The following is a 26655-nucleotide window of genomic DNA, read 5'->3' as shown; positions in this document are numbered from 1 at the left end:
TTACAGAGACGTGCCGTTTTTGTATCAAGCAACTATCGACGTCCAGTGGTGAAAAGATCTGGGAGATTGAATGTAATATTTTCTACGCATGCGCTCTCTCGATACTTTACTCAATATATAAATCAGCGATTTCAAACTCAGTTCAAAAGACCGTGCTGCGACTTCGATATATTTATTTCCAGTGATATTTCGTTTCTGTCAGCCATTTGATACTTCCCATCGATCCAGTCAGGTAAGCTTACTTGAAGTGACAAATTTCCAAATTTGAAAAGTATCAGTAAGTCGTACAGACCCTTTATCAGGCACCGCTGATATCTTTGTTCTTCTTGATCCCCGGACAACTTTAAGTATCAATTAAGCAACGTTTGAATCTAAATTAGACCATGTATATGATTCATTCAAAGTGTCAAACCGTCATCTTTTTTTAGTTTACTGATTGTGAGTGTGTGTGTGTTTTTTTTTTAAGAGACACGAAGTTATAACTAGTCGTTTTAACTAGATATCATGGACGATGTGCGAAAATAAACTGACTTTAACATGTATTTAATATATTGTTTATATACAATTATGAATAAACATGCAGATATTTGTCAGATATTTCAAAGTAATTAGGTCTGCTTTGTGAACTAAGAAATATTACCAAATAACTTTGGCTGAAGTGAAAAGAAAGCAGCCTGATTTATTCAAAATGCTATCGAAAGCATGTAGGAAAGTGCTTCTCAACCTTTTCTAACCAGAGACCCGCTTTGACTCCTGAGATTTTTTTTTTGTTGAGGACCAGCTAGATCGAAAACGAATCATCTCTAAAAGATTCATTTTTTTGCAGACATAGATGAGATTCATGGTCCACTGGTTGAGAAGCACTGCATGATCTAAGACATAAATCATTCTTTAAAGTTTGATTACAAATATTCAAACTTGACAGATGCGGATACAATATCCAATAAAAACGAATCTCATTATAAATACACATACATGAACTCATCGACACCGTGTACCTGGGATATGCGTTGTAATTATTTGGAAATATACTAATAATCTACAAATTCATTAAGTCAGTAAAATATAGTCAATGTATATCTAGTGTATCTAATAGACAATAAATTATTCATTTAATGATATTCAGACAAACTACTGCCCATCAGTAATAGATACATCTGTATATCAGATATTTTGTTATAACAGGGACGTGCAATTTTGATCCTGTTGATATTTTGATATTCAACTATTGTTGTTATACAGAAAAGATACCCACAGAACATATTCTGATATCAAACAAAGTTGACTTCTCAGCTATGGCAACAAGTGCTTGTAGTCGTTGGCATAGTTCTTAAACGTAATCATTACTTTTCTCCATAGCTTAAGACTTTAAACGTAATCACTGGTAACGTTGCGTCTGAGCTGTGACTACTAGAAACGTAGATGTGTGTGTATTTGTGTGTGTGTGTGTGTGTTTGTTTGTTTGTTTGTTTGTTTATAAGCTCCTAGCTTGCAATGAACCACTTTTTTCAAATTAAATTACAGATTGAAACATTGTCTATATCGATGATGACACACTACTATTGGACCTTGATGCTTCCATGGTTGATAGCATTAATCACTGAGATGATTCGCTGTGTTGGGGCATCTACTGACGTGCTAGTCACCACTAATTCTATTATCAATCATGATGGATTTGATGGCGGGAATGGAACATCTATTTACAATGAGACAGCGAGCACTCTAGCCCCCTCTATTTCTGAGTTGGGGCGTGGCGTCTTCAGTTGGCACCCTATCGTATGGTCCTGGGTAAATGTCATTAAATTGTCATGTGCCGTCCTTGGAGTCTTCGGGAATCTGCTGGTAGCGCTGATCGTGTTTCAGCGCAGAGGTTCCAATCGTTCGACTGACACACTCATTGGGGCTCTTGCCTTCGCTGACGCTTTAACGTCCATCTGCTTGTTGCCAATACCCATAGCGAGGGTGGTCCCCAACAACCCACTAGGCTGGCTATATTGCAAGGTGATCGACGGAAGCATGGTCTTCTGGTTGGCCATGACTTCTTCTACTTACACACTGGTCGCGATCTCATGCGATCGCTTCCTCGCCATCACGTTCCCGATCCGTTTCAACCGACTCGTCACCAATGCCAGGGTCAACTGCGTGGTCGTCCTCGCCTGGCTGATAGGTGTTCTGGTGGTCGGTGCGGGCTTCGATCTTGTGACGTTAGACGGAGCCGCTCGCACGTGCATATTCCGATCTCGGTCCCCAGCAGCTCGGCACGCCTACGCCTGGTTCGTCATCACAGCTCGGTTGATCCTCCCAGCTACCCTACTACTCTTGACTCAGCTTCTTATCGCCAGGGTTCTCTACCTTCAGTCTAAACGCTTCAGTTCACTAGAAGAGTCCCACGCCTCGACTGTTTCCTCCCATCTCATCGCTCGCACCCGCGTCATTAAGATGATGGTGATTGTAATCGTAGTCTACGTCATTTGCTGGGGGCCAAACCAATTCTTCTTCTTCGGGCTCAACACAGGCTTCGTACCCTTTTCATATCTAGGTACCCCGCTTCATACTTGTCTCACTGTTCTGGCTTTCGGCAATTCTTGTGCCAACCCGTTCATCTACACAGCTCAAAACCCCAAGTTCCGTACAGCTCTTGTTGAGATGTTCCGCGGCGGTAAAAGGCTGCACACCCCGATCTTCACCCACATTCCAGTCAGCACCAGCAAAGATAATACGCAGTTATCAGTCATTGCTGCTTAGATCAAATGTCATCTCCAAGTGAAAGTGTTAGCGTTTTAACAGATAAGTCTAACACTGACATTCAAGATTATGGCATGACTACATACAAGCCCAAACATTTTGCTGATTTCTGTCGTCTATAGATTTCCACAGAAGAATAACCCTCTTTCATAAGGACAGGACATGCCTACGAGAAAGACAAAATGACTTAAATCATTTGATTTCTCATGTCTTGATCACAGAGAACCGATAAAATGTGACAACTGAATTTTTCAGATAATTTTCAAAACCCTTTAATCTATCACAGTGAGAAGCATCATATTATACCATTGCGACTGAATACAGTTTGGAGTATGCATTTTTGAGAATCAGATTGTTAACCAAACATTTACTATTCCCTTAAAACCCACTAAAATGAATACATTCATGTGCAGTTAGCTGCTGTAATATTGTTATTTCTTACCACTGCTCGCCGTGATCGCTCTAAGGGAGTACAGATACCATTTTTTTTTTTTTGATGGGGGGAGATTCGTGATCCTTGAGTCACTATAGGATTGTTTAAATTTGATGTAATAGCCTTATGTCATATCATACACATGACACATTCTAGGAATATTTATTTCATGATGTCGAAATAATATACAGTGGCAGTTGTAGCGCATTAGGAAGCAGACACTCTGAAATCTTTCGGTTTTGAAACAAATTCGAGTTAATCTCTGTAAATGATTACAACAAATTTAACAACGTGAAATAATTCAATAGAGGCTGAAGACGAAGTAATCAGGAGGTGGATTGAAAAAGAAAGAAAAAAAGAGAGAACGTCGTGAATAATGAACAAAAAGCTTGATATGTAGGCTACAGTCTTTCGATCGTCTTTCCCAATCGATCTATTTTTACGACTAAAATCGAAATGGCAAGGAATGGAGAACGATATAGCGGAATGAAAGCATGAAGGTTAGAAGACAGGATAAAGATCCCTTGATTTTTAGGTTAGAGTGCATGCCATGTTTACCTGCTCATCAATCAAGGTCTAACACTGAAAATTTGGAATCCATTTGAAGGTAATTATCAACCATCAGTGCTCATGTATCTTCTTCAATTACTCCCTGGTTGCCTCCACACATGATCGGAGTTGGAAGTAAGGAAAGATAGTAGACTTTTTTTTTCTTCTCCCTATATTTCTCCTTTATATCAGTTTTTGGAGACTTTTTTTCATTCATCGTTGTTCAAGTCAACATCTGTTAGATGACGTGAACCTAGAAAGGAGTAAAAAGACGGTTTGAACGCTACATCAAAGCTTTTTTTTTTCTTTTTACTATTTACTTTTTTTTATCAGCAAGTGTGTAGCAGACGCAGGAATTGTCAACCCTCTTCGATCTATGATTCTTCATGAGAAGTATAGCAGTGCAATGATACATTTGGAGTAGATTTTCGACCTGAAGATGAACACAAGCTTTCTTAAAGACTGTTTTGAGTTACAGCGATATGTTATTTCCATCGTCCATATACGGGGGAAAACATTCAGATGTCAACAATATGAAGGAAAATGTCAAAGGATATCACGAGAGCCAACATCTTATAATAATTTCAGTTGATTGCAAGATTTTGCCTCGGCGAAAAGATGAGAACGGAGACGAGCGTGATGAAACTCTTTTAACTTCCTTACTTTTCATTTTACCCCATTGTATGCGCAGTAACCGTGATTGTGACGTCATTTATCGATTACACCTGTAAAAAGTTCAAGACTACCAAGTTCAGAAGACGATGAACCTGGTGGTGTCATGGCAAATATTGGGAGGGAAACGACGACATAGGATAATCTTGGAGGACTGGGAGAATTCGTTCATGCAGAAGATCAGAGCTATTGATTTATACCTGAATACGGTCTTCTTTGGTCTTTGACATGGCCACTTTTTTCTTTTTTCTTCGAGCGAAAATTTTCTCAGTAGAATTAATTAGAGAAAGATAGAGAGAGAGAGGGTGTGCGTGTGTGTGTGTGTGTGTGTGCGTGTGCATGTGTATGAAAGAGAGAGAGAGAGAGAGAGAGATAGAGCTCTTCAATCTGGCCAGACGCTGTCCCTTTGTTATCATGATTTGCACTCTATGAAAAAGGTCAGGACGAATTTCATGCCTGAGCCTTTCCTTTGAAGATACACGAAGCCGGATTTGTATGGGATTTTAAGTGCAATAAATGAACTTGCCGAGGAAGAGATTATCGATTTTGTCAAAGAAGAAAGAATTTCTTAAAATTCTGTCTTTCTACATGTAATTCTCTACTTCCTCTTCTCTTTATCATTATCATTGTTATTTCATTATCATTACATATCTCACGTGTATCTTACATCAATCTATCAACCAATCTCCTCCAGGATGAGCCGGGTTGATTGTAATAGTTTAAACTAAATTAGAATGGACGATCACAGAGATAAAAAAAGAGAGAAAAGTTAAGTTCTATAAGAAAGTTGTCTTTAATATCAACTTTAGATCACCATCAATGTCATATAAAATGGAGACAAGCCGACAGTCACGGCCAGTTCGGCTTCCTGTTGGTGGTGAGAAAGGTAGGATTATTTTACACTCGTACTTTGTGTCGCATTCTGACTTGAGCATAATTTCACTTGAGCGTCTTCGGTTACGAGTTTGCTGCAAATTTCTTAACTTACGATATTGTCATCAGTGCTTGCAATCTGATCTATATAAGTCAGTCACTGGTTCAACTTGACATGGAAATCTTTCAACATTTCTTCCTCGATGAATTTTAGGCAAGAAGAAATTAGATTTGTCGCGAATTTCATAGCCAGGGACATGATTAAATTCACTTCCAATGTTAATGTTCACTGAAACCGATGTTAACGTCCAGGATGGACGTTTCGGGCTTACTCGGCTTAGAGACTTTATATCACTGGTTAATGTTCTGCTACTATACATCTTTAATCCCCGAACGATTTATGATTTCGGTGAACACCCCACAAACGAAAAGGCCATACTTGTAACTCTCTGAATTAATTCCTACGGGAACAATTACTTTCGAAATTGATATTAACTCGGGTTCCTTCGCAGGCCCTGAAATACCACATTCACTTTGAAAACAGTTTATATTCAAAAAGTAAATTAACTTGCGTTGTGATACAAGTATTTATTTCCTCAATTGCATTCTCTCTTGAATTGCAATTGAGCCCAGTTTAAATTGTAAAAAAGTATGTTTTGTCATTTTTATTATCCCAACTCAATCAAATAGTTATACCGAGACAATTCACATGCGTAAGCCTCTGAATGACATGAGCGACACGATTTTTTTTTTTTAATTGCGCTGTTTTTGTAAGGAACTGCGAAATTTCTGCTGCAAACAGCATATTCCTGTACATGGTGTAACTGCCGTTCAGGCCATGCCGTTTCCTTAACTCAGGACCCTACCTTAATAATTAAAGCATACAGCGTCCAGACCATTCAAACGAGTTGAGGCACTTATTGTCTTTGTCAGAGAGAAGTGAAGTAGTGACTACATTTAAATTTCTTTTATGTGACCGTTTTCATCAAGGCTAGACGTTTATGCGTGACTATCACAAACAGTATTTGTAATGCCAATGGGCCACTTCACTTATAATTTTGCTACTGACAACTCGATAGTAGTAAAGGTTCTCATGTTGTGTGATCTGTCATCAAATTTTCGCACAATTTATGGTCTTCTCATTCATTACTGAGTACACTTTCATTACTTTCGTGCAGAGGAATGGAATCTCTTCGCAATTTGCGCTAATGCGTAGGTTATTAAATAACACGACAATAATTGCATGCTTAGCATTTCACTGATTTTGATGTTCAATAGAATTTGGATATGGAGACCAAAAAAGAGGCTCTTGATTTCAACAATTTTGGGGCTGTATTTTACATGTTTCAGAAGATAGTGTTGAAATCCTGTATGGAACTTGGTGGTAATCTTGTACGAACTACATTAAGTTTCTCTTCATATCTTGTTATTACATACCCCCGACTGAGAAGAGTATTAGTGTATCATAACAAGGTTAACCATATTGCGCACATTTGTGCATAATATTGTTCACCAGGATAAGCACTTTAATGTTAAATCTTTCGAATTATTAAAGTAATTAGTTAAAACGTGTTTCTGTGTGTCTAGTAGAACTTTGCAATTAAAGAAGCACAATATTGTTACTAGTTGTCTTCGCATGTTTTTTATTCTTTACACACTAAACAATTGCTGCCCAAAAATATTTATAGGGACTGTAGATTACTGCTGACTTTGTATGTTATATTTTAGGAGTAATGCATGCTTAGACAGAAGTGTTGTCTTTTGTCAAAGCAATTTATTAACACCTGCGTTAGAGCGCGTAACTACTAGGCGGCATGGAGTATAGGTACAAAGGTGAGATTCTTGTCTCCTTTTCCTCTTGAACACCTCCCTGTTTCGTGAAGCTACCCCTTCCGAATTATGTACTCTGATATGTCTATGATTTCTGTAATACTGTACCCCCATTCCACAGACATTTTCTCTCATCGGTCACTCATCAGAAGCAAAGTTTGTTGCTTTCGGCCACCCACCGAAGTGTATCGGACTGCATTCCGATGAATCCGACTGTCAATTGTGTTGGTCGACTATCAGGTCAGACATGTCGGGCGGTGATCCGATGAGGCAAGATCGTCCGATAAGGATCACGCACGGCATGTCTGACACTTACCCGACAGTTTATCAACCAAGTCGGATTCATCAGACTGCGATCCGAATACACTTCGGTGGGTGGCCGAAAGCAAAAAAAAAAAACTTTGCTTCCGATGAGTGACCGATGAGAACAAATCTCTGTGAAATGGGGTATTAAGATTAGTGTTCATGGCCTAACCGTACATGTTGTCTGTATAGCCTCTCGTAAAGAGGTAACGTTTAAAAACCAACAACCGGACTGCCAGCCGGCGTTCGTATTCCAAACGCACGGTTGATTAGAAATTAAAATGTCATTAGTATTCGCATCATCCCTGACCATGTAAAACATCATCAAAACTGCTTTCAGTATACTGACGAAGTTTTATATTTGACGTAAGCATACGATAATACTCTCAAGCTGTTTGTTGTAATCTACGAGTTGCAAGTGATTCGACAATCAATTTTGTATTAAATTGTTTAAAATAATATCTTAAAGGGTGGAAAGGAAGACAAGGTATAATTCTATAGAATCAGTACATACTATCAGTGTTACAGCACCTCGCTATAAGCATTATCATTTGATTATTACATTATATAGTATACCTCATGGGTGTTTTTTTTTTTCCGGATACGCATTTTCAAGGCTGTCTTCAGTTTAGGAGAAAAAAAAAGCGTCCGACATGACTAATTATCATAAGGGTTTTGTAATCAAAACACTATTGGTTGTTGTTTTTTGTCAGAGTTTGGTGGGGAAAAGACATCCTGTTTTTTATTTTGATAACATATAATTCAGTCACAAGTATTCATCAAAAATAAACAAACATTGCTCATTTTGAAGCAGTAAAATATTGAACTTAAAAATCAGCTCCACTGGAAATTGCCAAATAATGAAGTCTTCGTCGAATATTCAAAAGTCATTGAAACACTATATTGTCAGCTTTTATTGAGTGATAAAGCCATCTGTGAAAGCCATATGACAAAGTGGACAAGAATGTCTCTAGTGCTAAGAATATCATTTCAATAATCATAGCATCGAACGTTATTGTTACAGTTATTACCTTCGGCAGCGTACAGATATTGACTGTTATTTGGAGGACTTTTGATATCATTCACTAAGAGACTTTTATCTTAATGCTGTTTCTTTACAACTTCAAGAAAAGTTGATATTCTAGCTATTTGGAAGCATCGTTTTAAATGGCACTACGATTTAATTGCTAATTTGAAAGATAAGTCGAATGGCGAACCTTCAGGCTTTCCCAAGTCTTTTGTTATTCTACATTGGTTAACATGTGAACAATTTGACTGCAAAATGAGTTAACTCCATTCTTGTGAATTTGAGATATTTGCAACTAAAGCTCCTAAATAAACAATTGAAGTAATAAGAAAATAAGAAATTTGTTGTTGTTGCGGTTGCAACTCCAAGAATATTCCTTGTTACGTAGTAAGTGAGGTGGGCCTATCACTGGAAGTTTTATCTTGTTCTGCTCTGATGAGGAATTTACTTTAAAATGTGTAAAGATAGCGCTAACCCTGTTTGCCATCAAACTCTTCATATTTATGTAGCTTTATTACAATACTTCATCTGACCCCCGCCTGTCTTCATATCACTTTCAGCATGTAATTTACTCATCTACTCAATTCAAGAATGTAATCAGTCTAATGGATCGTTTGCGATTTAGCGACTACGCCCTTAAACATCATTGCGAGATATCTTGTTATTATTAAGTGGATCTTGGAGAGAGAGAAAAAAACATCATTTTCAGCAGTATGACTCAAACAAAGGGGGCGAGAAGAGATTTACAAGGTTTTAACATTAGTTTTGCCCTTTTTCAGTCCTCTAGTCAGTGCTAGTTGGAATACTACTCGCCACTGGAAAAAAAAAATTCTACCAATAGAATGTAGATAAATTTGCATTCTTATCACAAATGAAATAAGATTCTTGTCTTTGTCATGAGGACACGACTGTAATATGTTATCAAACTTTTGCATCGCAAGCGGAGTTCGATGAAGATGAAAAAAAATCTAGTATGTTGGTTGATTTGAAATTAAAGCATGAAAAGTATTGTCTTTACTATTGTTCATTGCATTACAAAAACGTTTTGGAGTTTAGTGATTCAATATTCTACAAACCCTCTTAAATGTCGGCGTGACCGAGTGATGGCTGACGAAATTTCGCAACATTTCGACAGTAAATTGGCCAAGGTTTTTGACGACTTAGGAAACTGCGAGTATTTATAGCAATATTGATGCAAATTTAATGGATATTATTACATCATGTATTACTGCTAGATTTCTAACATTGTGGTTATATTCTTTTTCAAGCGAGTTTTAAAATCATGTGACTCTGTTTTCATTCCGTGACATTGCATGCGTCACAATGAATGCTGTGTTGAATGAAGACTTGAGGAAATATCATATTAAGCAGTGATTTGATAACTTTGTTGACTCAACCAGGGAAAAGCTTCGTTTACGGTAAACCTCCTGCAACAATGTCAGAACTACGCTTCATCTCTGCGACTATCTTCCTGGCTCTTCTCACCGCGCCGAAATGTTGCGTTGATGCATCGAAGACCGTGGTGCCAATTATGTCATCCACAACGAGCGATGGCTACACCACGCCCAAAACACCAATGATGCCCTTCAACTTCACAACAGATTATACATCTAATGTGTATGCGTCCACTGTCTCTGCCGGCACGGAATTGGGGACAACGCCTCGCTTCGACGGATCCGACTGGGCGTGGCACCCAATTCCTTGGACTCTAGTGACAAAGGCACAATTGGTGACGGCGATCATAGGCGTGGTAGGTAATACTCTGGTCATCGTGGTCATTTCCCAGCGAAGGAGCTTGAATCGTTCTACCGACATTCTCATCGGGGCTTTGGCCACTGCTGACGCCATCACCTCTTTGTGCGTACTGCCTCGCCCATTTGTCGCTAGAGTTCCAAACACCTTCTGGGCCTACCTTTATTGCAAGATCATATACGGCAGGCTATTGCTGTGGTCTTCAATCACCGCTTCTATTTACACCCTTGTTGCTATCTCTTTCGACCGCTTCTTTGCTATTACTTTTCCGCTGATATTCAAACGATTGGTAAGCACAGGTAAGGTCAATGCTTGTATCGTGTTGATCTGGATATGTGCAGCCTGTATGTCTTGTCAAGGGTTGTTTGTCGTCACAGTAAACGTGGAATCCCGTTCGTGTGTCATCCAACACGCCTCGAGCTCCTCCCAGCTCGTGATGGGAAGCTTCATCTTCGTTTACCGCTTAGTCCTCCCGACGACGTGCATGCTCGTTACCCAGCTCCTTATCGCAAGAGCTCTCTACCAGCAGTCCAGGCGGTTCAGCGGGGACACGTCCTCCAGCACCACCGGCGGGTCGGTCCATCTCGCTGCCAGGAACCGCGTCATCAAAATGATGTTGATCGTTATCATCGTCTACATCATCTGCTGGGGACCGAACCAGATATTCTACTTCGGCCTCAATGCTGGCTTTATATCCTTTGCATATCTCAACGGTCCCCTACACATTCTTTTCATTGTCATTGCTTACGCCAATTCTTGTGTGAACCCAATCATCTACGCCGCATGTCATCCCCAGTTTCGGGCCGCTTTGAAGAACTTAATCAAAGGTTTTCGCATTCAGAATGAGTCATCATCGGTATTTGCGCATAAGGACGACATTCCCAACACAAAAAGCACAAAATCCTCACTTGTCAAATAACTTGCTTAAAGGTAATGTACAGCCTGCAGTCCTTTTTCCTAATTTCTTTCATCTTTCTTACGAGATTTCTTTCTCTTCCTCTTTCCACTCACATGCACATTCATTTCTTTCATAATAGTTTACACAATCTCACTTGCTCTTTTTCACAATACCAGAGATATACACTAATATCAGCGAGCCTTAGATCTGCGACGCGAACGCTAAGACGACGCAGCCTCCCGGGTTGGACAATGAAAACAGCTGTCTCGCAGAATTTTATTGCCTACAGTATAGCGTCGTCTTAGAGTTCGCGTCGCAGATCTAAAGCTCGCTATTTCCAACACATACAATGCACAACATGGACATTTTGTAGGTGCTTCGCGTATAGGTTTCGGTAAGTTTTGAATCACTTTAACATGAGGAATTCAACATTTATTTGATGAAAATTGGTTTTGAAATGGTTGAGTTATCCAAAACAGAGCGATTCTAATAAAGTGTTGGACCCACCTTTTATTACAATCGCTTTGTTTTACTTTGTTTTTGGATGTTTCAGTCATTCCAAACCCGATTTTCATCAAATAAACTTTGAATTCCTCTTAAAATGGTATGCTCTGTACTATATCATAGTGTTTTCTCGGTTTCTCGCAAAAAGTTAAAAGCCCAATTCTCATCTCCACCAACACTGTACCATCCCTTTAAACTGTCTGATATGAATGACAGCTATAAATCAAAACTAATACAAATGGAAAGCTATTAATAAGAGTCAAGTTTTATTCCAGCCAGCGGTACTGTAACAGCATGCTTCAGCGGTGTTATAAACGAAACGTTATAAACGAAATCACATTAAAGAAGTCACATATACAGACTAATGAGCACTCCACATGATGTGAAGAGATCAAAACAACAGCTCAGTTTCTGAGGTGGACTATTTTTGTCCATAAAGCAATCATTAAAAAAATACTGCTAATCTTTAATACCTGCGTAACATTCAAGCAAGTTAGGAAAGCTTAAAAAAATGGTTGTAGACGATCATCCAACGAAATATTTCAGTTCATCGTATCTTTGGTCTTTGAGAGCGCAAAGAGGGCAAATACATAAAACTGAGAAAAAAAACCCACAACAATTTGCACATACACTGTTTAATATTCTAATGCCTATACAGATAAACTTCTTTTTGGAGATGAAATCCATCACATTTAAAAAGAGTCTGCATTTCTTTTAACGCGTTCTATGATTGCACTTAAAAGACTTATGACTTGAGACCTTGAAAGTAGTGTGCACCATGTAATGTCTGGTCAAACTAATTACTTTAACACCATGCCATACATACAAGGACAGATAGGCCAAAAGCAGGAATTTCTTCACGTTCCATCGACGAAATGTACGTCAATCTGTCAGAAAATGTCAATGTTGCAAACTTACAATGTATCTTGACCTCTATCTCGAACACAAGAACAGAAAAACCACATGCCGATTTTTTTTTTTCAATTACATAAAGTCTACACAAAATTCATTGTTAAAAGATTATTCAAAATCGCCAGTAGGTTACAATTAAAAATAGACATCTTTGTTTTCTACTTGCAATTCTTTTTAAATATATTTCTTTCTATTTTTTTTTTTTTTGTGAATGGTTGTAAAGACATCTTCCCAAAAGTTTAGGACTAAAGTTTCTTAGAAAAGTAAAGAAAGAGAAAAGTAAGAAACCCTGATTTCCTTGAATCCACAGAGTACCATTACATAATAGATAGGCCCATGCACAAAATGCTTGTATCCATCTAACGGTGTAAAGTGGTAAGATACTGTTAATGGAATAACTGAACATACTACCTCATGCACTGCTTGCTCTGAGCAGGGAGGTGCTCTTCCACCTCCCTGCTCTGAGGTAGCTTGATAACTCTTCAGACAGATAATTGTACGACAGAGAACTCCCGTTACAACAAACATGGTAATACCGACATTTTGTTACAACGATGTAAAAATTTAGGTCCCAAAATACGTATTCTATTAATTTGGCTATATAACGAAATTAAGATTCAACTAAAGAAAATTGCCTGTCCTGAAGACTTGGTTATGACGGGGGTCGCCTTGAACTAAAAGTGTGCACAATATCAAGTCGAGTATAATGCCCTTTCACTTGAAGATGAAGAGCGTAATGTATTACTGTACTGTTCAGAATAACCTAATGAGTAATGTAATTATAATGCACTGTTTACATTGTATACTTTATGTAATCTAATTTGTACATATTCATGTGTTTATCTTTTTTCTTCTTTTTTTTTGCACAGTGAGAAAATAGGGTGTATCGCAAAATTTTCACACATACAGCATGGATAGATAAATTTTTGAGAGGCAGAAAATGAGAATGTACTATCTTGTTCATAAAGCAAAATGAAATGAACCATTGTATGTGTCCAGTGGCTACTTGTAATTACCACAGACACAGCCGCAGCTTTAAATTTGTTCCAACCACCTTTACAGCTGCTTGCACAATGCAAGCTACACTAGAAGTATTGCAAGAATTGAACGTCAAAGAGTTTGTTTCATAATCTGAAACTCTATACTTTTTACAGACTCTCTGAGTATGGCACTGCTTCATTGGCACTGAAACATATAATAAGATCTATAAATATACTGATGTATTATCTACACTACAAAATCTTATGTAAGCAAGTTCTTTTGGTTTAATACAGCTTGTTATTTGACATTTCAGCGCCTGCTTCTGACGGTAAAACTGAGTCATCTGACTAGCATATCAAGTGATATGATCATCTTTATCTCATATGGCATATAAATATGGTACTTTGTACATGACCGATTGTGTATAACATATTTATGCAGTAGCTCAGCCTCACTTCGCACGAAAGAATGAAGGTACAGTGTCTTTTGAGATGTTTAATTCAGTTGAGAGTATTTGGTTTCTTATCACTTTGTGTGACATTCAGTAGTTCACTTTGATACAAATATGACTTTCTTACCATATGACAACAAAAAACAGACTAATATGGATTCGATGGATTTTCTCGGACCAGCTCTTGAATCTCATTATTGCACCATGCATGGTTATCACGGTATTGCATCTTTGTATTCATGTTCGTAGATAACCAGATGGCCTGTCTGCCATTTTGCAATCAAAATATTACATGTGTACTTTACAGAAAACAAACATGATATATATGTATTCTATGTGTTAGTTTTTGCCATGTTACCCCTGATATTATCATAAACATTCAGGCCAAAAAAAAAAAAGCCAACTAGGCTGATTTGGCTGAAAATGTGACATATGTTGTCCAGTTAACGAATCAGAAGTATGGCATTCTGACTATCTCCTATCAATATCCTCTCTCAATATCTTTGACATCATTCAGGGACTTGAAAACTTGTCCACCTTTGGAAGCATGTATACAGTAAAGTTTAATAGTATCTTTTGTTTAATCAACTGTACAGTACTGGTTGAGGTGAGGTTTCAGGTTTACAAAATTTTTTGGTGAGATAATGAGAAACCTCTTATGAAATCTGAAAGAGCATATAATTTTAAGAAGGATTCAACATTTATTTGATAAAAATTTGCCTTGAAATCTCTGAGATATCCAAAGATCGATCTCAATAGAATTGACAGGCCACGACTTTTATTAGGATTTCTTTGTTTTACCTTGTCTTTAGATATCTCAGTCATTTCAAAACTAATTTTCATCAAATAAACTTTTGATTCCCCTTAGAATTGTATGCTCTGTAACATTTCACAGAGCAGTTTCTAAATATCAAGCAAAATGTCACAAGCTAAATCCTCATCTCAACCAGTACTGTACAGTCGGTTTAACATACAACTGTGCATAATCTACTGCGCACAAGACTACATTAAATCTTAGCTTTGAGGCTAATTGTCTCAAAACTGTCTCTATCCACTGACCAGCTTGGTTTACTTCACTGACGGTTTGCTTTTGGAAATAACTCAGCACATATCAAATATCACTAGAAAGCTTAATGTATGACAATTCTAATTATATTTAAGTCACAAAATCAGTGTATGGCAATTTCATCACTCCTTCATAGTTGACTGTTTACTTTGGTGTAGTCACTGTCTATCACTGTCCTTTTTACTGTGCCAGTTCCCACAACATTATAGTAATTTGAGCAAACTACTGTCACAGTAAACACTTTTGTGATTCTTGTTTTATTTTATCTATGTCAATAAATATCACTTGTAATTGTTTTGTGGATTAAAGTATATTGTGCTTATTTTCACTCATTTATGTGTTCTCATTTTCAAGCTATATCAATGCAAAGCAAAATTTGCAAATAATGTTGAGCAATGTGTAATTCAGTTTGCTATTGTCTGTACAACTGTCAATAAGTTAGGCACAAGTTGACAGGATTGCATAGATAGTATCTAGTGATTGCATTCTCTTCTGTGCTGGTATACAAAGCCTTACCAGAGCTGCGTTATCTTTTCAATGGCCAAAGATTTAGAAAGTGACTCTACAGTTTTTATTCTCACGAAGGAATGCACTGTGTAGAGTCATCTTACCACTAATCACATGTGTCATCAGTTTAATGAGACTACAACTGTAAAACTCCACAATTATAACTCCACCATTAAAGCATCTACCCTAAAAATCAAATTCAACTGATCATCTCGCAGTTTAAACTTGCACCAAGTCTGATCATGGAGCTACAAGGAGCTAACAGCTTCATGGTCTCATGCTCAAAAAAAAAAAAAAAAATTAAAATAAACCATGTTTCTTTATCATCAGATATTTGTGCTCCTGTCACCTCAGTATCAAGAATCAAGCATGTTCCCTACAGATGGCCAGAAGGATGTGCAGCTGTCTAGAAAACTGTCTAGAAAACTGTCTCTGCGGCCAACATCCTGACTGGCGCAGCAGAAAATACATAGTCAGTAACTTGTGTTGAAAACAGGTTCAGATTTCTGCACAACATTATTACCATGAATCTACATCTCTGCTTACGTAAGTGAATAATTTGCTTGTACAAACGATACCAGCAGAGTTGAAATGTCTGCCTTGCATTCATTCACCACATGCCTTTGGCCAAAAGATGATATTATTATCTTACTAATTCATCAGTGCACTCTGTTGTCTAGATCCCTTGAAGCTGAACTGCCCAGTCAGGAATTGACCTCAGATCTCTTCAGCCTAATATAATAGCGACGATGATGGATGAGAAGTCTGTGATGTCATCGTTGGGAATCTTTGTGATCCTGGCAAGGTGTTCAACAACCTGTAGCATTTGATGCAAGAGAATATGACCTTTCTTCACTGGACAAATCAGAGTTGCTACTCATCCTCTTAATGCAGACAACCATATTCCTAATGAAAAAGTGTACAAATGAAATTCACAAGATTGATCCATCTTCCACTGTCCATCCCCTATAATGTTCCTCATCGATCAATTGTCATTCTTAGTTGAAGATGATTAAAAAAAAAGAGAGAACTTACATGGTCATATTCAAGCTTAATCTGCATGCGATGGTAATCAATTGGCATTTGCATTTCTGATTGCAGGCTCTTTTGACACGAAGTCATCAATCATTATAATGGAATCCCATATACCAGTTTTGAGCTGCACCAATATCAGAAGAGATGGATTGACCACTACACAACATTTCATGAATTCAAAAAAATGCATCTTTCCGAAAGAGAAATAGATACAGTGTATATGCAGAGTATGACATTAGCAGTGGTCCAGTGGCCTTGTGACCCGGGGACCACTAAAAATTCATGTTGGGCCACCAAATTTCACAAAAGGTTATCTTTCAGTGGCCAAACTCCACATCTTAAATTCAAAGTGAATTTCAACATTTCCTTTTTTTTTCAGCCAATACATTCATTTATGCGCCATATCAAAATGTAAAATTTTGTGGGCTTGATATACACTTGTACACATTTCTTTTGTCTCTTCCATTATAAATACACATCCCAATTTCCCTCGTAGTAAATCATACAGGAACTACATTTCTATCATAAATTTATTTAATCCCAACCAACCGTACTGGTTCAACATGTCTTCAACATAATTACTTCACCTAAAGCCTGCCGTATACCATACGACTCACGCCTACATGACTGGCTGACTTTGGATCTGAAATAAACAAGCATGTTCATTCTGAGGCTGTGATTTATTTCGGATTCAAAGACCTGTCCATCCTATAGTCATGAGTCATTTAGTGTGCGACAGGCTTAAATCAACAACTCTCTGATGAGCAAGTGAATTAATATTGCTACAACACTTGGGTGTACAGCAATGCTAGGAGGGGGAGTGATATTTACCCCCCCCCCCCCCTCCTTTACACACACAATACAACAAATAAAGCAGAATCAATCAGCTTGACTTGTTGGGGATATGCATCAACTTAAATGTGACTGGATATGCTAAGTTTTTCAACCTTTCTTGAGTAAGCGTGTCTAGTGTCAATTGTTTGTTTGTTGGTGTTTGATGTTTGTTGTGCCTGATTAAGTACACAGAATTTCATGATGTTCATTTACATTCAGAACAAAACCAATAACACAAAAATTACCCCTTACACAAACTTTAAAGTTCATACCGTAGCAGTAGCAGACATGTCAACGAAGTGAGAAGCAGCCCCAATGATCGCTGTGGCAAGCAGCATTAGGTCATTCTCCACCATGGCAAATTTAGACCTGCAAAGGTAGGAGGGAGTAAAATGACAATGTGAATAACTATTGTTACATCACTATATACAATATGTAATATCAGCATCCAAAATACATAGACAGCAAAATCATTAAACAAGTAGATGTATCGTGTCAATAATACAAATGCATATCATAGGGGAATTTCAGTTATTATTTTGTGAAACTACGGAAAAATCCATCTCAAATAAGATTACAAATTGAAGATACAATACAGTTGAGTTTTCCACCTGTAAAAAGTTGGATGTGACAATCTCATGCATCTGTTGTAATCATCAGGGGAAAAAGCATTATATGGAGATTGGAAACATGAATGTTAATTATGATTGCACAGAAACACTCACTGCGTAGCAGGACTTGAATGTTCTTTGTGTAGGCAAATTACTTGATATCTGAGTTTTATATGATAAAAACAAGATACTCAAGAACATTAAGAACAAGAACATTCTGACTGGTTTCAGGCTTGCCATTTACACTGGGTGAAAGTCTAAAATTAAAGAAACATCTTCACAATACCTCCAGGTTAGGTAGTGATGACCAACAGTATGGACTGAATTTATTCTTTTCTCTCAATGCTAAAGATATTTTCATTATACGCAATGACGATGTTCAGTTTTTCTTGCAAACGTCTCATTAAATTTACACAAAAAAATAACAAAAGAAAGTAACCTATAATAGTGGTTGCTTTATGCTATTTGTATATGTCACTAAGATAGTTTTAACACAAACAAAATGACAACATAGGCCAGCCACACTACTTATTGCTCAATCTATTGACAGAAAAAGAAAGAAATACTTGATACTCGACTCTTCAAGCTAACCAGAGGATCACACTAGTTAAAGCAACAAATGATGGTACCTTGTTCGTTCACTGACTGGACTATCTCCTACAGCAAGTTGCAGCAGTCTTCCGTACATCTGTTTTCTATTGATGTACACCACATCCAGTATCTTCAAACATGTCTCATGAAGAATTTTGACCTGGGATTCTGGATCATTATGACCTGGGTTGAATGGGAGTATTCACAACTGATGATGCAAGCAATGATTATGGTTTGACCACATGTAACACTGTATAAATTTACATAAACAGTCATGAAATAAGGTGATATTGCAGGGGCGGATCCAGGAATTCTGTAAAAGGGGGGGCACAAAAACTATTTCTGGTGTTACTTCGAGTTACATTTCATTTTTTCATTTTATTTCTTTGTTTTAACAAAAAAATAAAGGGGAGGGGGGGCGCCCAGTGTGCCCCCATATATTCTGAATCCGCCACTGTATTGGTATATCACTTTTTCCAAGCGCATGTTGTGTGTGTTGTGTGTGTTGTGTGTTCACAACTGATGATGCAAGCAATGATTATGGTTTGACCACGTGTAACACTGTATAAATTTTCAAGACAGTCCTGAAATAAGGTGATATTGCAGGGGCGGATCCAGGAATTCCATAAAGGGGGGGGGGGGACCCATAAAATATTTCTGGTGTTACTTCAGGTTACATTTCATATTTTCATTTTATTTTTGTTTTAACAAAAAATAAAGGGAAGGGGGTGCGCCCGTTGTGCCCCCAGCGTTTGCCACACTCTGTATTGTTATCATTAGAAGGATATGGTTGCCAAAAATTCATTTTGCCATTTCTGCCCTACATTACACACAAATCAAAAGTAATGTGTTTAGAAATTCAGCTTGGATCAATGTCGAAAAACTATCATTTTAATCCTAGAGTAGCATAGCCTCACTAATTATTTTCTGTCTTCGACACAGAAAGGCATAACATTACGATACCTATTTTTTTTTTTTACAAATACTTATCTCATAATGAAAGGGTGTCCAAATGACTCAAATACATTAGAGAAAATTCAATATTAGGTCAGTTTGCTTGGAGCAGATTGGAGATCCATGACAGTACAATTTGCATAATGCAAAACAAGAACAAGTTTGATGCTATGATGTCATTGCAATGAAACAACTAAGGCACTTTTGCAACATAAGCGCTGGATGCCCTTCATGACAGACCCTGTATTACAACATAAGTCGATGTCTGCATGGAAATATTTTTTTCCATATGCTCCGTTTGTTCTTCTATGATATTTGACCAATGTGCTGGCATTCCACTATTTGTTTAGGAAAACACACTGAGAAACTCCAATATACTTCATTACAATCAATTCTCACACAGCAAAAACAAATAAACAAACAAAACAAAGAAAAAGCAAAAATCAAACAGCAACTGCTATAATTCCATGCTACAGTGTACTCCTAGTAGACCTACCCATAATTTCTAGCAGAGTCTCCACGTAGCTGAGTGGACTGGGAGTATGGAGGTTGTAGTCGAGTGTCTTTAGGACAACCATCTCAGAGGAAAGCACCTTGCTGGTGGAGTAGCGATGACCCTTTTCCTGTAGCATTTCTGCACACCGTCGACATGAGATAATCTGTGCCATAGAATCGGCAAGGTGAATAATCCAGAATAATGCTGGTTGATTGTTAATCCATTGGCAACTAGACACGACATGAATCAAACAAATCAAACATATGGAAAGTTATTCAAATTCATGAAATTTTTCGGTCGATATGTTTTCATTGCAACTGATTGACAAATTGCCCTACTGCATCGATGTAAATATTCACGGCGATGTAGGGCAATTTGTCAATCAGCTGCAAAATGGAAAGTTATCTTATCTTGGAGGGAACAGGTTATAATTATGCTCAGGACAAAACTCTAAACAACTTGAAGATTAATGTTTACTACTTCACCAATGCATAAGGCTTTGCCTGTATCACTGAAATAAACAACAAAACACACGAACTTGGTAATAAGGTATCAAAACTATATCAATGCTTCTAGGATGAAAGAGAATTTCAGAGAAAAACTGCATTTTAAAACTGCTAAAATGTTGTAAATACAGCAGTTCACTGCAATTTTTAGCCACATCCTACTACAAGTACATTCAATATCAGAAATGTTACAAACTTTTCAAATGTCATAAGTATCAACAGTTAACCTGGGAAACTGCACCGTCATATATTAGCCTTCTATTGTAATGTATGCAAAAAAATAATAATGAATACAAACCTACCTTGGTGCTCATACACATCCTTCTGTTCAAAAATGAACAGGAAGGCAAGTCTCATTTCACAACACAGTGATGTGCAAACAGAATCACAGCTATGAGCTATAGCATACATCACACTGCAGAACAATTCATTACTAGTACTGAGAAAGTGGAAATTTTCACGGTGTTGAAATTTTCATGCATTTCGCGCAATCAGAAACTAGTGCCAAAATAAAAGCACACGAATAGTTTTGTTTGCCATATGTTCCAGTAGTTGATGTCTTTATTCAGTGGAGTTAAAAACATGCGAAACACTTCTTACCCGGCCAAGCATGAAAAATTGTCATGTAAAAATATTCACTTTTACAGCGGTGACTATTTAATTAGTCACCGTAGTAATACCTTGTAGTGTGAACACAGCTTTGACGCTATCTGTACACAAGAAACCATGAAGACCAGGGTCTGTTTACACAGCCTTCTGATAGATGTTCTCCATTCATCACTCCTGGATGACGAATGCTTCTTCTGTATTCTGCCTTTTACAGCACAAAGGCTCTCAGACGACTTTTCTCTTAGCTGGAGAATGTACGCCCTCATAAACCTGAAAAAAAAAATGATGATCATCAGTGCATTAGGATTACAAGACAGACATTTGCGATGGCATAACATGTACCCAACGGTCCTTTATTGTACATAACACATTCAGCACATCTCAAACCACCCTCACACAAACATGTGTCCTTCAACTGAAAGCTCACTTTACATTTGAGACCAAATATTAGTGAGGTGCATACAGTCATGGCAAGTCAACATTTGTGCTTGTGAAAGTTTATTCTCTGTAATAAAGACACTTGCAGCTTTAATGCTAGCTAAATTAATTGTTGATCTGTTTTTGCCACTGACTCAAGATGAGATGCTAAGGATACATTACTTTAGATTCAAGTCAGTCAGCTCTTCTTTTCACCTAGTACTTTGAGTTCATTGAGCACTAGTGAGCAAGGTGACAGTAAATTCAATTGATCAAGAAGGCTAATGTGATTAACCCATTTGTAATTTTAGTGAGAATTATTCCATTCTTTTCCAATCTGTAACTCCTGTTTCAAACCAAGATGTTGAGGTTGGTCCTTTTCCTTTTATAAGAACCTTTTTACATTTAATAGAGCACTACAACATTTTCATTGATGACATGTTCGCAAGGTTTAGCAAGGCAGGAAAAGTTTCACGTTAAATTTTAAAAGAAGATAAATACCTGTCAAATAACTCCACTGCAATGAATCTTGTCTCATGTGGTTGTTTAAATCTCTCACATATGGTGAAGATGCACTCTGAAAATGAGATATCATTTATACATTTGTATCAACATGCATCAAACATGGAAAATGAAAAAAAGATAACATGGCATACAGTGAACACTTTATTCCCATCTTGATTCTACTCTTTAACATAACTTGTGATAATGACAAAAATCATATAAATAACAAAAACTGCAGGATGAATACTCTGGGCCACCATCCATCCCAGCCATTTTATGACCTGTTTTGCTATAATTAGTACTGGAAGAAGTCCTGTACATTTCCCATTAACATGCATCTCCGTAGACTGATCAGAATAAAGTGTTCCACCTTCATATGAAAATGCCTGAAAAAAAAATAGTCACAACCATCTACTGAAGATGTGAAATAATTTGGGGCTCATGTCACACAGCCATCTAGCATGATCCTCTCTCAGGAAGTGTTCAAACAGAAATGAAGAAAATGAAAGGCATACAACCACTGCTCAACTGGGCAGAGAAGATAAAAAAGATTGCAGGTTACATGTGTCACAATTTCATGAGTGGTAAAGTGATCAATTTTTGTTTTTCAAAATGGTTATACATAATATTTTCATTGACACCCCACCCCCACAACTTCTTTTAGAAAGTAAACAGGTGTGTGTGTGTGGGGGGGGGGGGGCAGTTTCAACTACAAAACATCTGTAACTCCCTGAGTTTCTGTTCTAGATATCACCTTTGATTAAGAAAGGAATCTTAAAATGTATCAGTTTTTGTTTCTTTTATTTGTTTCAGAATTTGGGGCACAACCTGTGACTCCATGGGGGGCTACACTTGCGTCTACAAAACCCTCCCCTTTTTATTCATACATGATGCAAACTTACATGCACACCTTTGCTGTCTTATAATGATCCCATGTAACATGGTCAGTAATCTACCTACATGAGTACAAAACAAGCTTCACAAAATCATGAGTAGTGAGCTCTTAATATCTCCCTGGGAACCATTGGACATAAGATAATAACTCTTTCCTTACATATTTGATAGCTAACTTGTTATGGGTAAATAAAGGATGCACAGCATAAATAAAAAGCTACTGTTTACCTACAGAGCATTGTACATTAAATCTTTCCACTCAAGTCAATGCTTACCTGCCAACTGCCCACACCTGAAGACGCCATAATGTGCAGAGACATTTTGAATGTTTGCTTCATTGGAAGAAGCTTGGGTGATTAGCAGTTCTTCCAGGAGACCCTCTGATAAGCAGCAACCTTTCATGTTAAAGACAGGTTCTGGTGGTGTCCCGAAAATCTGAGAGCATGCCATGTTAGGACTTTAGGTGATCTTCTCGGAAAGGCCTACATGCAATGAAAACAAATCACAAACAAAATTCACCGCGTCACAGTGAATTTATGCATACTCTTCTCTATATTTGAACTTCAAGCAAGTGTTGGCAGTTAATTTCATCTGATTACTCCATTCATTACTTCAGGTGCCTACCATAGTAGTAGCAATATCAGATAAACATGAGATACATTACAACATGATTTATTGATACACTACTATTCTAATAGGCATGGTACCAGGTACTCGGTACAAACATGTTGAAAAGTGTTTAGTAGATCTAGTTCTCAACAAAGCAAATCATTCCCTGCATAAACCTTGCTTGGCTGGGTCATAATTCCAAATGATTTTAAACATGTGTAAAAATATCAAGACGGCTACAATTACTGATGACACTTTTTCTGATTATTGTGACACCTTATCAAAATTTAGAATTGTAAGAAGAGATCTTGAAGATTCCAAAATAGGGGATTAGGACTAACAGTTAGAATAGGATCTACGTATCTACATCTTGATGCAGACTTGTAATGTTGTATGGAAAAAGTACCTGTAACTGTCAAAACAGACTAATCTAAAAGCAACTTCACTATTGACTAGATCTAGACAACTAGGCTTCTAAGTACTTCTAGACCATCTACTAACTAGGTTAGATCTAGTTTCAACGCTGTTAATCATTGTGCCTTTATTTTGGGACTGCAAAGAAAAAAAAATGGACAGGCCCCTATCTCTAGCCTGGTGATAGCAAGAATGATAGATGTCTAACGTTAGAAGGGTTCTTATAACGTTAGGGAGAAAGTTACGTGAATGACCCGAGAGAGAGATTGTCATTAATTAACGTTAAGCTTGTGTGGGTTTTCCTTATAACGTTAGTACCAACCTAATTTTTAGTTTTATTCAATATTGGATTAGAAGTTGTTAGAAGGTGACACACGTGACTATAGTCAATAGACGCAACAAATCCTGTATCAAGTCACTCTCTTCACGTGCCTTTATCCTGCAAGCTACTTGGGTACTTGTTTGTTAGACTGGATTCTAGTTGTAACAATTGTTAGAACTCTATGTAGCTAACGTTAGTTGAAGTAGCAGAAACACAATAGATGTCTAACCGTTACATGTACAAAAATGTACGTAGGATCTACCACTACCAGGTACTTGTACTGAAATAGATCTAGTAATTAGTATGAACCACAACTCACAAGATCAAGTTACCTCCTGGGCTTTTATTAATTCGATATCTTGACGAGAGTAGACCCACAAAAGCTTTCAAGTTGTTCTTGGTTCGGACCCCCAAGTTCGTGTGTCAGGTAATGTCGTGAAAGAAATGAAGAAACACGCAGTTTCGTACTTAATTCTGTGGACTGCAAGGGCTATGACTATCGATGATCCACAAAGGAAATCACGCATGATCCATATCACCTTCCCGTGATGTGCTTTCGTACTGATGGATCGTAGCTCCAATTTATAGGCCAAAACTAGTAAAGAAAGTGTACGAGAGTCCCACTCGTACACTAAGTAACCTATTTCCTACTTCTATGTTGTATGTATGGCGCTGCTATGATGAATATACACATTTGAACTATAGAGGGCGGATTATACTTTAGGTCCTGTGCATGCAGTGCACGGCTGAACTAAATTTTGCTTGCAGTGCACTAGGACAAATAAAATCCGTAGCTGATGATGTATCTTGAGTACAATACTGATCGCTGGTCTGGTGCGGATGCGGAAGTCGGATTGTTTTATAGTCCGCCCAATGAGCTCCAATGTTTTTGATGGTGTTACCCTATTTGGAGAATGCTGAATTCGAGTCTGGATGATGCAACTCCTGAATCACTGAGATATTCAGTACTGGTATGACCGAAAAATCTGAATTTAATTGGATGTGGATAACGTTTGGCCTTTGAATGTTTTGAGATATTCAAGATGGCCACAAAAATGATTGCCAAAGACACAGTGGCCGCCAAAACTTGAAATCTTGTGTGCGCATTTTTTCATAAATTCATTATGAAAAAAAAAGATGGCTTTTCTCAGTTTCCATGGTGCTGAATCTAAACCTAGATGATTAGATTCTTGTCATAACCTTTAGGAATTTGAGATAATCATAAATAAATGTGGCCGCTAAAAATAATGTGTAGGGGTGAAACTCATCTTCTCATTAAAAAAGTGGTGAAAAATATCGGCTCTGAAGTGATTCGGGAGATTGAACAAAGGGTGAAAAGGAAACATTTCTACTTATGATTCAGTTGAGGGATTTTGTCAAATCAGCCAAAATGGTATCCAAAATGGCCTCCACTCTGGTAATCTGTACACACTGATACTGATCCCAGTCATGAGTGCCTCGTGGTACATGGTAACATAATTATTCCAAAATATAAAGGGAATTCCACCAAAAAAAAAACCAAACATTTTTCATGAAAATTGGTACACATTCCATCAAATTGATACTCACATATCTCAAGGGTAGTAATTATTCCCACTAGCCCCTGCTTTCTGAAAGCAGTTAGTCAAGTACTCTTTCATTTATAGAAAAGTGAAATGATGTTTAATCTTATTTTCTTTATAATAATTGTTGTCCACACATTTTATGTCATAAACTCAAGTAGTCTCCTCATCCAGCAGTTCCAAGACCAAATTTGTAAAAAATCATAACTTTTGCATCGATTGTCCGAATTTCCTCCAACTTTTAACTGATGTATTCAACTAAATGTTGCTGCTTTCATTCAATTCACATTTGTCTTTGGGTTTGGGTTTCCTTTAAGAGAGAGACAACTTGAGCCTTTCTTTATGTGCATTCAGTGAATGGGTGAAACGTGACATTATTATGCATTCGTACATTTTGCGCCATATCTGCCTTTCCTTTAATGAGTAGCGAACAAATACGGGTATAGAATGCCTTGACACTGAACCGTGCATGGAGTCCTCACGTAATCCGTGTAGAAAACCCGGCTTTAATTACACATTGTCCATCCATTGTCCACTCCAAGTCTTTTGAACTTCAATCCTCGACCATACTGGAAGAAAACTTTAATAGCGTCAAAAATCCTTTTCAGAGACGGTTAAGGTCTACCAACAGGTGCATTGAAACTATCATCACTATTCACAACCTTTTGTATACAGAATCACTTTAGGCCCTACCTCTGGGATTGTGGTTTCAAGGGAGTTAATAATTCTTTATTTTGTAGCTACATTGTGGGCATTTGATCCGGACAACAGAGGGTTTGGTCTCCATGCGCAAG

The 26655-nt window shown here is 37.6% G+C and overlaps 3 protein-coding genes across 3 annotated transcripts; 2 read left to right on the top strand and 1 right to left on the bottom strand.

The window, feature by feature from the left end:
• Positions 1-1605: 1605 nt before the first annotated feature.
• On the top strand, positions 1606-2745 carry LOC139710939 (melatonin receptor type 1A-like). Its single transcript, XM_071622863.1, has one exon. It carries the CDS (start codon positions 1606-1608, stop codon positions 2743-2745), a length of 1140 nt encoding a protein of 379 aa, XP_071478964.1.
• A 7122-nt stretch (positions 2746-9867) lies between these two features.
• LOC139710938 (galanin receptor type 2-like) lies at positions 9868-11103 on the top strand. The gene has a single exon (XM_071622862.1). The coding sequence runs from the start codon at positions 9868-9870 to the stop codon at positions 11101-11103; it is 1236 nt and encodes a 411-aa protein (XP_071478963.1).
• A 5127-nt stretch (positions 11104-16230) lies between these two features.
• LOC139710936 (cyclin N-terminal domain-containing protein 1-like) lies at positions 16231-23404 on the bottom strand. The gene is made up of 7 exons (XM_071622861.1): positions 23230-23404; positions 22058-22133; positions 21211-21409; positions 20025-20187; positions 18613-18757; positions 17645-17741; positions 16231-16320 (listed from the first exon to the last, which is right to left on the bottom strand). The coding sequence occupies exons 1-7, from the start codon at positions 23402-23404 to the stop codon at positions 16231-16233; spliced, it is 945 nt and encodes a 314-aa protein (XP_071478962.1).
• Between the last annotated feature and the right edge of the window lie 3251 nt (positions 23405-26655).

The sequence above is a fragment of the Diadema antillarum genome, unplaced genomic scaffold, assembly GCF_040938485.1.
Source record: "Diadema antillarum isolate AM-2024a unplaced genomic scaffold, OU_Dant_1.0 seq00001590_RagTag, whole genome shotgun sequence".
Taxonomy (NCBI): domain Eukaryota; kingdom Metazoa; phylum Echinodermata; class Echinoidea; order Diadematoida; family Diadematidae; genus Diadema; species Diadema antillarum.
Note: the sequence above shows the minus strand (reverse complement) of the source record. Positions and strands in the feature narration are given on the sequence as shown.